Source organism: Patiria miniata, unplaced genomic scaffold, assembly GCF_015706575.1.
Source record: "Patiria miniata isolate m_02_andy unplaced genomic scaffold, ASM1570657v1 HiC_scaffold_13, whole genome shotgun sequence".
NCBI classification, from domain to species: domain Eukaryota; kingdom Metazoa; phylum Echinodermata; class Asteroidea; order Valvatida; family Asterinidae; genus Patiria; species Patiria miniata.
Window position 1 is genome coordinate 1,241,759 of NW_024037051.1, and position 14,942 is coordinate 1,256,700.

The 14,942-nt window shown below is 39.9% G+C and overlaps 1 protein-coding gene across 1 annotated transcript in view; it reads left to right on the forward strand.

Annotated features, from left to right (window-relative positions):
• The window catches only part of LOC119719495 (xanthine dehydrogenase/oxidase-like), a 34,537-nt gene extending 27,240 nt beyond the window's left edge, over positions 1-7,297 (forward strand). Inside the window, exons 24-29 of the mRNA XM_038188984.1 lie at positions 411-556; positions 1,366-1,447; positions 2,723-3,256; positions 3,525-3,713; positions 4,590-4,757; positions 4,925-7,297. Of these exons, the coding sequence (XP_038044912.1) occupies positions 411-556; positions 1,366-1,447; positions 2,723-3,256; positions 3,525-3,713; positions 4,590-4,757; positions 4,925-4,978 (1,173 nt within the window). The 3' untranslated portion in view covers positions 4,979-7,297. The remainder of the gene's footprint in view (positions 1-410; positions 557-1,365; positions 1,448-2,722; positions 3,257-3,524; positions 3,714-4,589; positions 4,758-4,924) is intronic.
• Positions 7,298-14,942: the final 7,645 nt, after the last annotated feature.

Consider the following 14,942-nt stretch of genomic DNA (forward strand, 5'->3'; position numbering starts at 1 on the left):
GTTTCAACAACTGTAGTACACAATATCTTTATTAACAACACTGGTTAGGCAAAAAATAGGATTTATAAAATCCACTTTTGTTGAAGACGGGCCTTCAAAAGGACTTTGTTGAATATTTTTAGCTTTTAAACTGAGGGTTTATCGGTAGTGATGTTTGAAGACAATTGTGACGACGATTCTTGAAATCGCATTTTTGGACGAGACGGGTTTTAGGGTCATTGTGTTTAAATGGTGATATTCTTTGAACGGATTGAGCAATTTCATTTTTTTTTCTTCTGAAAGTAGCTAATGAATTTGGCTATCCAGTCATTATTAATTTTGGTGCTACGTATGTTTTTTTTTTAAATATGAAATGTAATTTTTGAGGTTTGGGTTTCGCTTTTTTTTTTACTCACCCTGTATACTTGTAGGTGCGAGACATCAACTTTTACCAGGAGGGGGACCTGACGCATTATGGCCAGGAGTTGAAATATTGGAATCTAGAGCGATGTTGGGATGAGTGCCTCACGAAAGGTGACTACGACAATCGGAGACGCGAAGTGGATCAGTATAACAGGTAAAGACGCAAATGAGTCAAGGACAAACAGTTGAAGAAGACGGCTATAGACTAAAACACATCATAATTATGTCCAGTTACGAATCTAGTTGGGATAAAAATGTTCGGGAAAAGAACTTCAATAGCACGCCTGGAAGAACAGCACGCGAGAAAACCTCCATAATACCAAAACTGGACATGTAGGCCTATACCAATGATATGCCGATTGAAATTAACCACACAACTTATTTTAAAAATGAAGTTCAAGAAAGATCTTGATTGGACACCTTTGGAAGAAAGAAGAAAACAGCACCGCATCTTTTGCTTTTTTAAAATCCTGAATGGACTAATGGACATTGACTACACGAAATACATCAACCCCAAAACTTGAAGATCACGAAGAGGACACAACAGACAGTTCCAAATCCACCAGGCCAGGACCGACACAATTGCCTCTCATTTTTCCTAAGAACACTTAAAAATTGGAATGACCTCCCGGACTCAACGGTGGCGCTTACCAACCCAGACTCCTTTATAAGAAAGCTCTTAGTGACAAAACCTAATCTTGACCACTCTCACTACACCACACCTCCAGTTTAAATTCCCTAGATGGAATATTTCGGAGGACCACAAACCAAGTAGAAAGTCTGCTGATGAAGATTCAATGTGTTTTACAGCTTTTTCAATTTTGCCGATTACCATTGTTGCCGATTATGATTCTTTAGTGGGGCACTGTGTGCATACATTGTCCAAACGAAATTTGCATGGAACGTACCGCGACGAAATGGTAGTACCACTGCCTTCATGATAACTTAATGCTTTGTTCACAGTAAGAATCGATGGAGGAAGCGTGGTCTTGCTGTCACACCCACCAAGTTTGGTATTTCCTTCAACCAGAACTACCGTAATCAGGTATGGATACAAATTCAGTTTACATTTCATATCCTAGTCCGCATCTTACTGTAGCGGTACGCCATTAAGGAGGTCCGCTCAAATGATTAGATTTAAGGACGCCAAGAACAACCCAAGACAAACAGACAAAATCAAAACACCAGGAGGAGTCAAATTATGTTTGGTCTCATGAAATTGTTACAGATTACTTGTTTACAAAATCAATTACGATAGTTCTGGATCTGAATCTCAATCTAACTCACAAAACAAGTGTTACAAAAATCATATAACTTCCAGCTCTATAAATTGTAATAACGTTGCCAATGATAAATTATAATCACAAAGTTTGTATTTCTAAAGTTGCCCCGGTTCCTAAGATTCCCAGGTTCCTAATATTCTTGGTTCTAATATTTTAATCAGGTTCCCCGAAGTTCCCCGAACGCCTGGACAGTGTACGGCTGTGTAGTGAACTAGGCCTCCATATTGCACCTGACATGAAACAGTCGTATTACAATAAATCAACATGTGACACACGGTGATTAAAACTTTGAGATAACGAAGACTAATTCACCCCAAATCCCTTTCGTCAACATGAAATAAACTAACACCTATCCCAGCGGTAGCAGAGAACTTGCATTGTGACATTAGAATGTAAAGAAAATACAAATTTCGCTCATTTGAAACTAAAATGTTGGTTTTCAAGCACAAATCTATGCACACGATACTCACACTTTGGTGTGCAGGCAGAAAAGGGCTGATATTCGCGCGTTCACGGCACTGAGTGCGCGTTTGTACAAATTTTTCTGGGCTGTGTGCCAATTGTACGGTGCCTCGTAAAAGACGTCTCACTACATGACCAATATATACATTTGTTGAAGAATTCATAAGTACACATATGGGCCTAATTCACGAGTTGGCCATTTTTGTCGAGTTCCCTGAAAGCATGTCATTAATTGTTAACTGTTGAATGGGATGGCGCCAGACTATTTATGCAGGCATAATGCAGCCTTATTTTACTGTCATTTTGTTTTTTAAATCTGGCTTTAAACATAAGGGAACGTTTAATTACAGATTTGAAATTATTCATTGAAGCAGACTGGAATTAATTAGTAATTAACTTGCTTTCATTTCTCTACACAATTCCAAAAATCAAAATTTTACATCACTCTCAATCCAATATGGCCGACTCGTGAATAAGGCCCATATAAAACAGTGCTATCGGTTTGCATAGTTTTGCACGTCACTGCACTTATGTGACTCTTTTCAATACCAGACCACTTCTGTATCATCCAATAGGCCGGCGCGTTGGTGCACATCTACAACGATGGTTCAGTCCTGGTTTCCCATGGAGGTACCGAGATGGGTCAAGGGTTGCACACCAAGATGATCCAAGTAGCCAGCAGGACGCTGAGGATTCCTCAGGAGAAGATTCACGTCAGCGAGACCAGCACGAGCAGCGTGCCGAACACCTCCAACACGGCAGCAAGCTTCAGCTCCGATCTCAACGGGATGGCCGTCAAGGAGGCCTGTGAAACTCTATTGCACCGACTGGAACCCTTCATCCAGGACAATCCCAAAGGTACCTGGGAGAGCTGGGTCGACGCCGCGTACAAAGACCGCATCAGTCTGTCATCTACTGGATTGGGCAAGGCGCGTGATGTACACTTCAACTGGGAGACATGCGAAGGAGAACCTTACGCCTACTTCGTGTACGGTGTGGCGGTCTCTGAAGTGGAGATTGACTGCTTGACTGGGGATCACCAGGTGCTACGGACCGACATCGTCATGGATGTGGGTGACAGTCTCAACCCGGCAATCGATGTGGGACAGGTAATTCTTTAAAGTCAAAGTGAGATTGCCTTCAGGGTTGCGAAGATACTGACTATGAAAGACAATCACATTGAGGTGACACAAATGACAGTTGAGACATTAGAGACAATCAAAATATGAAGACAAGGATGATAGTGGTTGCCACTTGAAATATAAAATGACGTCAATTAATCCCAACGACATTTGAAATGATGGTAACAATGACGACGAAGTATCTTTTTCCTGATTGGTATTGAACTAGAAATTGTTCTCCGAATTGCTTCTTTAGATCGAAGGAGGTTTCGTCCAGGGCTATGGCCTGTTTGTCCTGGAGGACTATCGGGTCAGCCCGTCTGGTCAGCTGCTGACCACTGGTCCTGGATTCTATAAGATCCCCAGCTTTGGCGACATACCGGCCGAGTTCAATGTCAGTCTGTTGACCAGGGCTCCTAACCCATTCGCCATCTGCTCATCAAAGGCAAGCTTAATACTTAAATGTAGCATGAATCAACTTAGGACTATAGCCAAACGCCGACAAGGGAAACTCGGCACAGTTTTCCACTCTCAAAAATGTTGTATTAATTCCGAGTCAGCACAACTCAGTCAATGCAGCTGTCCTCAACTAAATCCAAAACAGAATACAAAGAGTTAACAAAACTATTGACATTGTAGGCCTATAACTCTCCCAAACCATATCTTGGCTTCGGCCCCCCCCCCCGATTGAATAAAGAAACAAACTGAAGAAGCCTACTCATAGAACCTATTTCTGGATGCGCGCTGCTGGCCATTTTGAAAACTAGGTCTATCAGTACATCATGCACATGCATGTCAATCTATGGTGGGATCCGGTGACCATTGAAGGGGCATCTATGTTAGAAGTCACAGCGTGCCCGTATTGGTCAATAGCAATTCATTTTATACCAACACTGCCAATGAAAAAAAGGAAAGACGATGCTATCCAAAGTGCCCGTAACATTAACAGTGTAAGGCATGTTTCAGAGTTTGTGATTTTTCTCACCAAGCAATTTCAGAGATTCAACGAGACCTCGTAAAAATTGAAAAAGAATGAACCAAGAACCAAGACCCTGTGCATGTTCCGATTGACCATTCCGCCGGATTCGGTCATAAACTCAACCCACCTCGGGTTTCCGTACTTCTCTTAAAGTGCACGTGAGCGAGTTTGACTGAACTTGGTCACCTGACCAAAAGTCGTGGTCCAATTGGTCAGTTTGCATTGTTTGATTGACAGACAGAAAGGGTCCACAATGGGTACCAATCTATTTCAATTAAATATTATGGAACCGTGAAAGAAACTTCATTGAAATGGAGGGGCATCTGCTTTTTTTTCTCGCAGGCTGTGGGAGAACCTCCCTTGTTCCTCGCAGCTTCCATCTTCTTCGCAATCAAGGATGCCGTCCAATCAGCCAGGGAGGATGCCGGCATCCCTCGAGCATTCCGTCTAGACAGCCCAGCCACGGCAGAGAGAATCCGCATGGCATGCCAGGACCAGTTCACTAAACAGGTAGAATATTTGTTTCGATTGACAAACAAGAGTCAATAGTTTCACCGGATATTCTAATGCAAGGTATAGGGGCTCTTCCACTGTGATTAACATCAACTTTTTTCCGGGTGGTAATAAAAAAGCCGATTCACTGAAGTGGATTCTTTAATCTTTTTTTCCCCACTCAGGTTCCTCCATTGCCAGAGTCCGGGACTTTCAAACCATTCTTCGTGCGTCCTTAGATGCAGCAGACAATGCCGAGTGACATGGGGAAGGATGTCATGTGCTGCCCTCAATTTTGAGAAAATCTTTGTCTTCCGGTTACCTTAAAGTACCTGTCACTAAAAATGTGAACATTACATTAATCTTAAAGGCACGTAAAGGAACTTGGTAATTACCTGAAAACGGACTTACCAATTTAATTAGAAAAACCTTGCTAAAGGTAAAGATGGGTATAGTGCCATATTCTGCCAAAAATGGTATCGTTCAAAAAGGAAACAATCAATATAGAAGGCAGCTTTAAAAAGTGTACCCAATTTACATGCATCAACAACGGAATCCAGTTACGAGACCCCCCCCCCCCCCACAAATGGTGCACATGCAGTGGCGGATCCAGGGTTGCGGAGGGGCCGCTAAACCCCCCAATCCCGGCAGTGACCGAACTTTTCTCAAATAAGGCCATATTTCAATTGTGAATTTTTTTTTTTCATACCTATAGTGTGGACATTCCTTTGTTTTCGTGTAGTTAAGCAAAAACCTGTGAAAAAACTCAGTTTACTCACACTTGGAAAACTCTTTCAACCCATTTTCCCCCTACGATTCCCTTTAGTGTTGCTCTTTATTTTGCTACAGAAAAAATGCCTCTAAACCTGTTTTCCAGAGATGGGGAAACACTGTGTGGACGTGGGCAAGTCCACACAAAGTCGCTGTTACCTGGTTTATGTGGACCTCTTTTGTTCGGAAGTCCACACAGTGAATGTAATGCTTGTACAGCCTCACCCCCGGCAGTAAGCTCTCTGGTTCTGGCCTTGACACGGCACGTTTTCACTGTTTTCTAAAAATGTATACTATCCGCTGAGTTGAGAAAATTTGTAGATTCATATGAAAAAAATGCACAAAAAACAAACAAACAATGAACCTATAATGTACATTTAATACTATTTTTTCCAGTAGAGTTATTGTTAGACCACCCTTTTGAAGACATAACAGTCTCGTGTGTTTACAAGACAGTATTTCTATACGATTAAAACACTACTTTCTGTCAAATTAAGGAAGGCAGAAAATTATAATTAATTTTAAAGGAGGAGTTATCGAATCGTATCATGATACGTCGTGGCTGACCACAACGAATTGCGTAAAATCATCATGAACTCAAACAATAAATCTTGTATGATAGATCCACTTCCCACATGGCTTCTTAAGCAAAATCTGTGCACGATTGCTCCAGCCATCCAATCCATTGTCAACACATCACTGTCTACAGGAATCTTCCCAGAAACTCTCAAACATGCGGTAGTCTCACCACTACTGAAAAGTACTTCCTTGGACAAGGACGTTTTGAAAAACTACAGACCAGTATCTAATATTGCTGTTCTTTCTAAAGTAATTGAGAAAGCTGTTTTAAAACGTGTCACTGAACATATTGAGAATAATAACTTGTATTGTAAATTTCAATCAGCATACAGGTCTGGCCATAGCACCGAGACAGCTTTGTTGAGGGTCAAAAGTGATCTTATGCATGCTATTGACAATCAACAGGCTGTCCTGGTGGTGTTGCTAGACCTGTCAGCTGCGTTTGACACTATCGATCACAGTATTTTGTTGGGCAGATTGTCAGATGTCTTTGGATTTAGTAAGAATGTCATTAACTGGTTTAAGACTTACGTTACAAACAGAACGTGTATGGTTAAGATAGCTAATGGTTACTCTGGTTCCAGATTGCTTACCTATGGTTTACCTCAAGGTTCCTGTGTTGGACCGCAGCTATTTTCCTTGTATATTTACCCATTGTCAGACATAATCGGACAACACCCGAGTGTCAGTTTTCATTTTTATGCTGACGACATTCAACTGTATGTTTGCACTGATCCCCGAAAGCTTGGTGATATAGAGCAATCTCTCACCGTTTTAACAACCTGTATCTCGGACATCAACAAGTGGATGTGCCAAAACATGCTTCTCCTCAACCATGCAAAAACGGAATTGTTTGTCGCTGCACAACCAAGAATAAGTCAACTGTTACCCGCAGTCTCTCTCACGCTTGAAGATACCATAATCAAACCATCCCCTACTATAAGGAATTTGGGTGTTGTGTTCGATTCTGCCATGAGTATGTCTCAACATATTTCCACACTTTGTAAAACGGTCAATTTTCATCTTAGGAGCTTGTCTCGCATTCGTAGCCTAATTGATGAAACCACATGCCACCATGTTGTGCGAGCTCTTGTCACATCTCGATTTGACTATAGCAACTCTCTTCTTCAAGGATTACCCAGCAAAGACATCAAACGCATACAACGACTCCAAAACAGAGCAGCCAAACTCATTTTTATGGCAAAAAAGTCAGACCATGTTTCGCCTCTTCTTCAACGACTTCACTGGCTTCCTATCAATGAACGAATCATTTTCAAGTTATTAACAATCACTTATAATTGTTTGAGTGACAGTGCTCTGTCTTATCTCACTGAACTCATCACCCCGTACCAGCCGAATCGTACCCTGCGTTCCAGTTCCGATACCAGAATCCTCATTAAGCCCAAAACTCGTTCTTCAATCTCAGAAAAAGTTTTTTATGCAGCTGCTCCAAACCTCTGGAATAATCTTCCTTATGAAATCCGTCATGCCACTTCCCTCACTGATTTCAAAACATTGCTGAAAACACATCTCTTCCAGACTTAATTGCCCCATAGGTTGTTATTATTTCCTTTCATCATTTTGTATTATACACTTTAATTGTTTTCTTGTGTAAAGCGTTGTGATACCAGTTTGTGTAAGAACGCTATATAAGTGCCCTGATTATTATTATTAAAAGGAAATCACACATATTGTAAGTAAAGATCCATTCCCACACTGTTAAAACTTAGTGAACATATTATTGACCACTCTTTGGATTTGTTGCGATTAATCCCCCCCGGACAATACTTCTCCGCGGATTTTCTCTTAAACGGTATATGGTATGAACTTTCAATATATATCGACCCTCATCCGAAGTGGTGCATATTACTCTGACGTCATGATTACGTCAACAGGTGTCAAATTACAAGTGATTTTATCTGAAAAAGTGACCAATTACTTTCACCTAAAACTCTTGAACTAAACAATCAATGATGTTTGTATTCTGTAATCAGATAGACCATTAATCGCTAAACATTTTTTGTCGGGTACGTGAACTCGCTTGACCTTTACTTCCGGGTCTACCGGAAGGTCAAAGTTAGGTGAATTCAAATTGAAGACGTTAGCCTGACATCAAAACAAAGCAACATTTCTTCCAAACGGTTCACGGTCTGAGCACAAAACCTTGTGTGAACTTGTACCAACTCAAAAGCAGTTCAAGCATTTTACAACAGACACATATATTATGAAAGTGTTTAGTGAGGAATGCCAGACACAAAAAAACAGTGTGATTACGTCATCATCCAAAAGGGCGCCCCCTAGCGGCACATGAAATATTGTTTCTTTCCTTTACTTTTAAAACCATGGGTTCAAATTTTACCAAATCGACCCTTGATATTCTTTGATTAACCACAGATAACTTGGCAAGGTTTCAAATTCATGACGTCATCAGACTGGAAGTTACTTTTATGAGAATTTGCCAACGATCGTATTCTAAATTTAATTCTATCATTTGATCCATGTCGTATATCTTAACCCAAATAACGATACCATTACAATGTTCACCTTTTGCTTCCGAACACCGTGACGTCTTCAAACCAGAAGAATACATACACTTATATTTTCAATATTTTCATACGTTATTTAACTTCCCAATGAACATCCACTCCGAACTAAATCAGTATTCACTTCCCGTAGTTTTGACTAATGACGTTATCAAGCCAGAAATAACTTGTATGTGTACATGGAATGTTTACTGAAACTTAATTGATTGTCCTGGAAAGGATTTAATTTCCTGATACTTTGTTCTTAAATAAAAAATATTCATAACTTAACTGGACAGTGTTTCATAAAATAGTTGTCTACCCGACCACTCTGCGTTTGTAACAACAAACGCGAATCGCGAATCTCTAGTAGATGTTTGTTTTTGATATGACAGTTTTAATACATTGTAACGCATTAAATAGCGGATCAATTTTGAGCTGGATTCATTATGCAGGTATATATCGATGCACAAAAACCCCCACCAAATACCAGTAATGAGTTGTGATGTATTAAAGTTTTAATTAATTTCCAATTAATCGTAGTACTGCCAAACAAACCAACTGGATTTATCTGGCTCATGTTTCCAAGTTTGCCGAATAACGCATTACTATGGGGCGAGTCAGAATGATCTGGACCCAAATTAAAGAAAATACTAGAGGTTTGCGTTTGTTGAGTTACAAACGCAGAGTGGTCGGGCTGGCATATTTTCTTGTGTTTACAGTGACTTAGGCCTAATCATAATTGAACTGCACATTACCCCTCCCTTTACCCTGCACCCATTACCCAGTGTTTTTCACAAAGAAAATCACACAACCTGCAGTTGAACTTGTTGCTACCTCGACAAGACTTGTAGGCCTATCAGGAAGCGCACATCTGGTGCTGCATGGATGGCTACTCAAGCATACAACCAGTTGGGACTATTGGTGGAGTTAACAAAGCCTCTAACGTCGTTGTAGTTTATGCAACAGAATTATGCTAATCTTAAAATAAAATGGCTTTTTTGTTTTGTTTTGTTTTTGTCTTCTGCATGGGCATAATAAAATTATGCACTAAGGTTACGACATTGGTAGAATTATGCTAATTTTAAGATAAAATGGCTTTTATATTGTTTTTTTTGTTGTTTTTGTCTTTTGCATGGGTATAATAAAATTCTGCACTGAATTTATGACAACGGTAGACTTGACGGAGCCTCTAACGTCGTTGGAGTTTATGCAACATATGCTGATTTTATCCTAAAATGGCTTTTATGTTAATTTTTTTCTTTTGCATGGTCATAATAAAATTCTGCACCGAGTTTACGACAGAAAAGTTTGTGGCTACACGCTGTAGAAATATTAATTTTCAGCATTCAGATATGAGAGGAAAACTGGCGAGGCGCGATTTCAATCGGTTATGGCGAAAAATATCAGAAAATGGACGAGAATATAACAATTGAATTCATGGTCAGAATCGGAATCGGTAGACTTGAGGGAGCCTCTATGACGTGTTTGGAGCTTAATATATGCAACATTTGATTATCTCAATATCAAAAATAAAATGGCTTATGTCTTTTGCATGCATGGGCTTCCTAAAATTCTGCACTGAGATAACGAAAAAAAAAGTTTGTGGCTACACTGTCGAAATATTAAATTCTGCATAAAGGTACGAATTAAAGAATCAGTGTTGATATGCGAGTTACGCCGAAAGAAATCAGAAAAAAGACTAGAATATTAGTATTGAATGCTTTGTGTGATTTTGTACAAATTCCTGGATCCTCCCCTGGGTGTATTCTTATAAGAGCTGTGATTTTGCAGTCCCTGGTGAACAAATATGATGAAATTATGTGGTAGCAGTACTATTATTGTAAGCAGTCGCTTTCTTATTTGTTCCAACAAATATATTAAAACGTAGTAAAATGTAGTAAAATGCTTCCGCTTCCTAGTTATCTTCAGTTTTTATTGCACTTCCGGTAACACCGGAAGTAAAGGTCAAGCGGTTTCGTGTCCGGGAACAAGAAATGTTACTCAAGGCATAGTCTACAACCTCAAGAAAAAAACGAACACGATACTCTATTGAGTTCAAAAGATATAGCTCAAACTATTTTGTAAAAATTTGCCCTTCCATCACTTTACCCTTACATTACGTCATGATGACGTAACCAAATTTATAACATCTTCGCAACATGGTACAAATTCACACTAGGTTTTATGATCATCCCGTAAACCGTTCGGAAGAAATTTTGCTTTGTTTTAATTTTGAAACGTAATTGATCACTTTGTTTAAGAGTTATAGGTGAAAGTATTTGGCCACTTTTTCCTCTCAAATCGCTTGTAATTTGACACATATATTATGAAAGTGTTTAGTGAGGAATGCCAGACACAAAAAAACAGTGTGATGACGTCATCATCCGAAAGGGCGCCCCCTAGCGGCACATGAAATATTGTTTCTTTTCTTTACTTTTAAAACCATGGGTTCAAATTTTACCAAATCGACCCTTGATATTCTTTGATTAACCACAGATAACTTGGCAAGGTTTCAAATTCATGACGTCATCAGACCGGAAGTTACTTTTATGAGAATTTGCCAAATCGCTTGTAATTTGACACCCAATGACGTTATCATGACGTCAGAGTAATATGCACCACTTGGGACGAGGGTCGATATATGTTGAAAGTTACAAGTTCATACCGTAAACCGTTTAGGAGATAACCCGCGGAGAAGTATTGTCCAGAAAAAAAAGGAAAGAAAGAAGATTTACTAGAGCTTGGCGTTTGTTGTTACAAACGGAGAGTGGTCGGGTCGACAACTATTTTATGAAACACTGTCCTGTTAAGTTATGGTAAATATTTTTTATGTAAAGACTAACAAAACGAACAGCGTAGCAAGTGCACTGATTCTACTTTCCGAATCACAGTGTGCATGCAGTGAACAAGCTTAACCCCGGTTATGACACATTAACTGCGCATGCGCGCTTTTCTGTCTTGCTTTTTTGTCAAGACGAAGACGCGTGCAGCGATCTATTTTTTGTCGTACACGCGTGACGACAGTACTTCTCCTCAGACTTTCTCAGAGTCTACGTACTAATAACTGGACATGTACATGTACATGTACGCCCGCGAAAAGCAAACGAAAAGCCAGGCTACGTTCAGCGGGCGTGCGCGCCCTATGCCGTGGCCGAACGGCGACGCACTATGCTTTCATTGAATTTTTGAGCGACGGACTACTTAAGGGTATTTTTGTCGGCGGCGGGTCACGTGTGTGAACAATTAGACAAGCCACGAACCTGGCACAATTGACGCCAATGTTTAAGCTATCATTCAATGGACAATTCACGATTATATCTCTCAGGATTGATTTATTTTTGAAGAATAGAAGGTCTTTTCGTTGTAACTTCCGGTCTGATGACGTCATCAACTTCAAACTTCACACATGTGTTGTTTGCATGAAGGTCATTATATATACCAGTTTTCAGGCGATTACAAAACACTTCGCTACAGACATCTATTCAAAATGCATTTTGGACATTCTTAAACTTGCCGCTAGAGGGCGGTCGAGAATTTCATGACGTCACCGGTACAAGTTTTGAAAAATATTGTCTGGCCAGAGACTAACACCGTTGAAAGCAAGTTCATATCTATTTCCAATTTTAAATAATAAGCCAATAATAAGCCACTTCCGGTTTCGACCGGAAGCAAAGGTCATGTGATTTTACGTACACGTTAAAAAATAAAGACCTTAAATTACTCTATCACATGCCGCAAACAGCAAGACGACAGATCTCATTATTGCTTTTATATAGATTTTTAAAGATAAAAAAATATCAAAGTTTAATTGCTTGTCACGTGACACCTGATGACGTCATCATGCCCGGGTCATTGTTCTGGCACAATCTTAGCATTCCGTCTTTGCTTGGTGTTACTTTGATGAAGATGCCCCATTGAAAAGTGGCCAAAAAGGTCCCTTGAAAAAGAAGGGCACAAAGTGGAAAAACTGTGTACAAAGTCAATGGGCTGAAATAAATATTCAAAATTTCATAATAAATCACATGATGACGTCATCATTGCGTCCATCTTCGCCAACGAAGTTTCAATGTCATAATGAGTGTGCTTTATGACTAAAATGCTGACGAGAAAAATCGTGCACAAAGTCTATGGGATTTGTTATAGAAGACCAAGTGTCTTGAGCACAAGACTACGCGCCACGTGTTTGGCCCCGTTCCAACAAGCATGACGATGATGAAATAATAGATCTGCACTGAATGCATGTACATGTACCATGTCCTGTACATGCAGTGTACTCACGCACACCCAGCTCTACGCTTTCATTGATTTTTTGAGCGACGGACTACCGTTAGGGTATTTTTGTCGGCGGCGGGTCACGTGTGTGAACAATTTTGACAAGCCACGCGCCTGGCACAATTGACGCCAATGTTTAATCTATCATTTAATGGACAATTTAAGATTAAATCTCTCACGATTGATTTTTTTGCGATTTTTGAAGAATAAAAAGTCTTTTCGTTGTAACTTCCGGTTTGATGACGTAATCGGCTTCAAACTTCACACGTGTGTTGTTTGCATTAAGGTCATCATATATTTTCAAAAGATTACAGCAAACTTCGCCACAGACATTTATTCAAAATTCATTTTGGACATTTTTCAACCTGCCGCTAGAGGGCGCTCTAATATTTCATGACGTCATCGGTTACAGTTTCGAAAAGTACTTTCTTGCCGAAGACTAACATCGTTGAAAGCACGTTCATATCTTATACCATTTTTAAATTACAAGGCACTTCCGGGTTCGACCGGTTTCGACCGGAAGTAAGGGTCGTATGATTTGACACCCACGAAGTAAATTGAAGACCCAGTAATATTCTATTGACTGCCGTTAAAAACAAGTTCCGGTCTCTCCAGTTGATTTTATATCGATTTGTAATGATTAAAAAATAGAAACACTAAATTGCTTGTAATTTGATACCTGATGACGTCATCATGACGTCAGCACAATATGCACTACTCGGGATCGGGTCGATATGTGTTCGAAGTTACAAGTTTAGGAGTAAACCCGCGGAGAAGTATTGTCCGAAAAAAAAAGAAAGAAAGAAAGAAAGAAAGAAAGACAGAAAGATGAATCGGAACAATTCTAGACAGTGGTCGGGTTGTGCCCGACCACTCAAAGAAGATTAAGCGCAACAACTCCAATCAGTGGTCGGGTTGTGCCCGACCACTCAATTAGAAATATGCAGCACTTATTATCAAAACAAGTGCAAATGAGATATATTGTAGGCTGGTATTTTGGACATATTTGGTGAAAGTGTCATGTATATCCATTGTACCATTTTGAAGAAAAGCGCTTGTTTGAAATGCAATCACATCAGTACGCGATTTCAATAAATTTGTTGAACCATGGGACCGTGGTCAGAGTGGTTTTTTTAAATTTTTATTAACGAGTGTTCTTTGCTAGCGCTTTTCTTGTCCAGGCCCTATGATATCTGGCGTTGTACTGTTTGCTGGCTGCAGTATATAATAATGACAGATAGGGTCGGCAATGTAAAAAAAAGAAAATTCTATTTTTGAGTAGCCATACGTGCCAATATATATATTTCCTTTACTGAGCAAACAATAATGTTCAAAGTCCAACTTGAGATATTTGTTGACAGAACGTATTCCGCGGCTTCTTCCCCCAAGTAGATCCTTATCCCGTTATTCGACACCGACTTCTGCAACTGCATCTTAATAAGAGAGTATAACAAAGACACATGCCATCAAATTAGATGGCAGCATTGAAAAAGATCATTGAAAATTGGAAGGCTTCCCTGGTTAAGTGAGCAATGGGTACGTTCAAGTAGATTCCTGGTTAATACACGAGGTTTACACTCTTAGAAGCCGCGAAATGAGGCTAATCGAACGCGCCGGTGTATTCGCCTGGCATTATTTCTGCCAAAGTCAGCAGGTGTTAAGAGGCGAGACTTTAAAATGAACATGCATGGGCCTCCAACTGTGTCAACAGTTGTGCATTTCTACTATACTGTAATTTATTTTGCATTGGAAATGAGCGGATATAAAGTATAAATTAAGATTTGTTTGGAAAAGAAAATGATTAAAATTGATTCATTTCCTCTGAATACGACTAACTGCGAGTGATATCGTCAGTTCTCACTGACTGGTCGGTCCGATCCCTCTCAAAGGAGGGATCATTCCCATGAACCCTTTGGTCACTGCACCAGATAACGAGGAGGGTCCGCTTTCCCTCATGTCTGAACACAGACACTTATTTTAGTGTCTTTTTCTTTTAATTCTGATCAGCAAAATGGACTTTTCCAAGCCTTAGAGCCTTTGCTATAATCTGACTTAA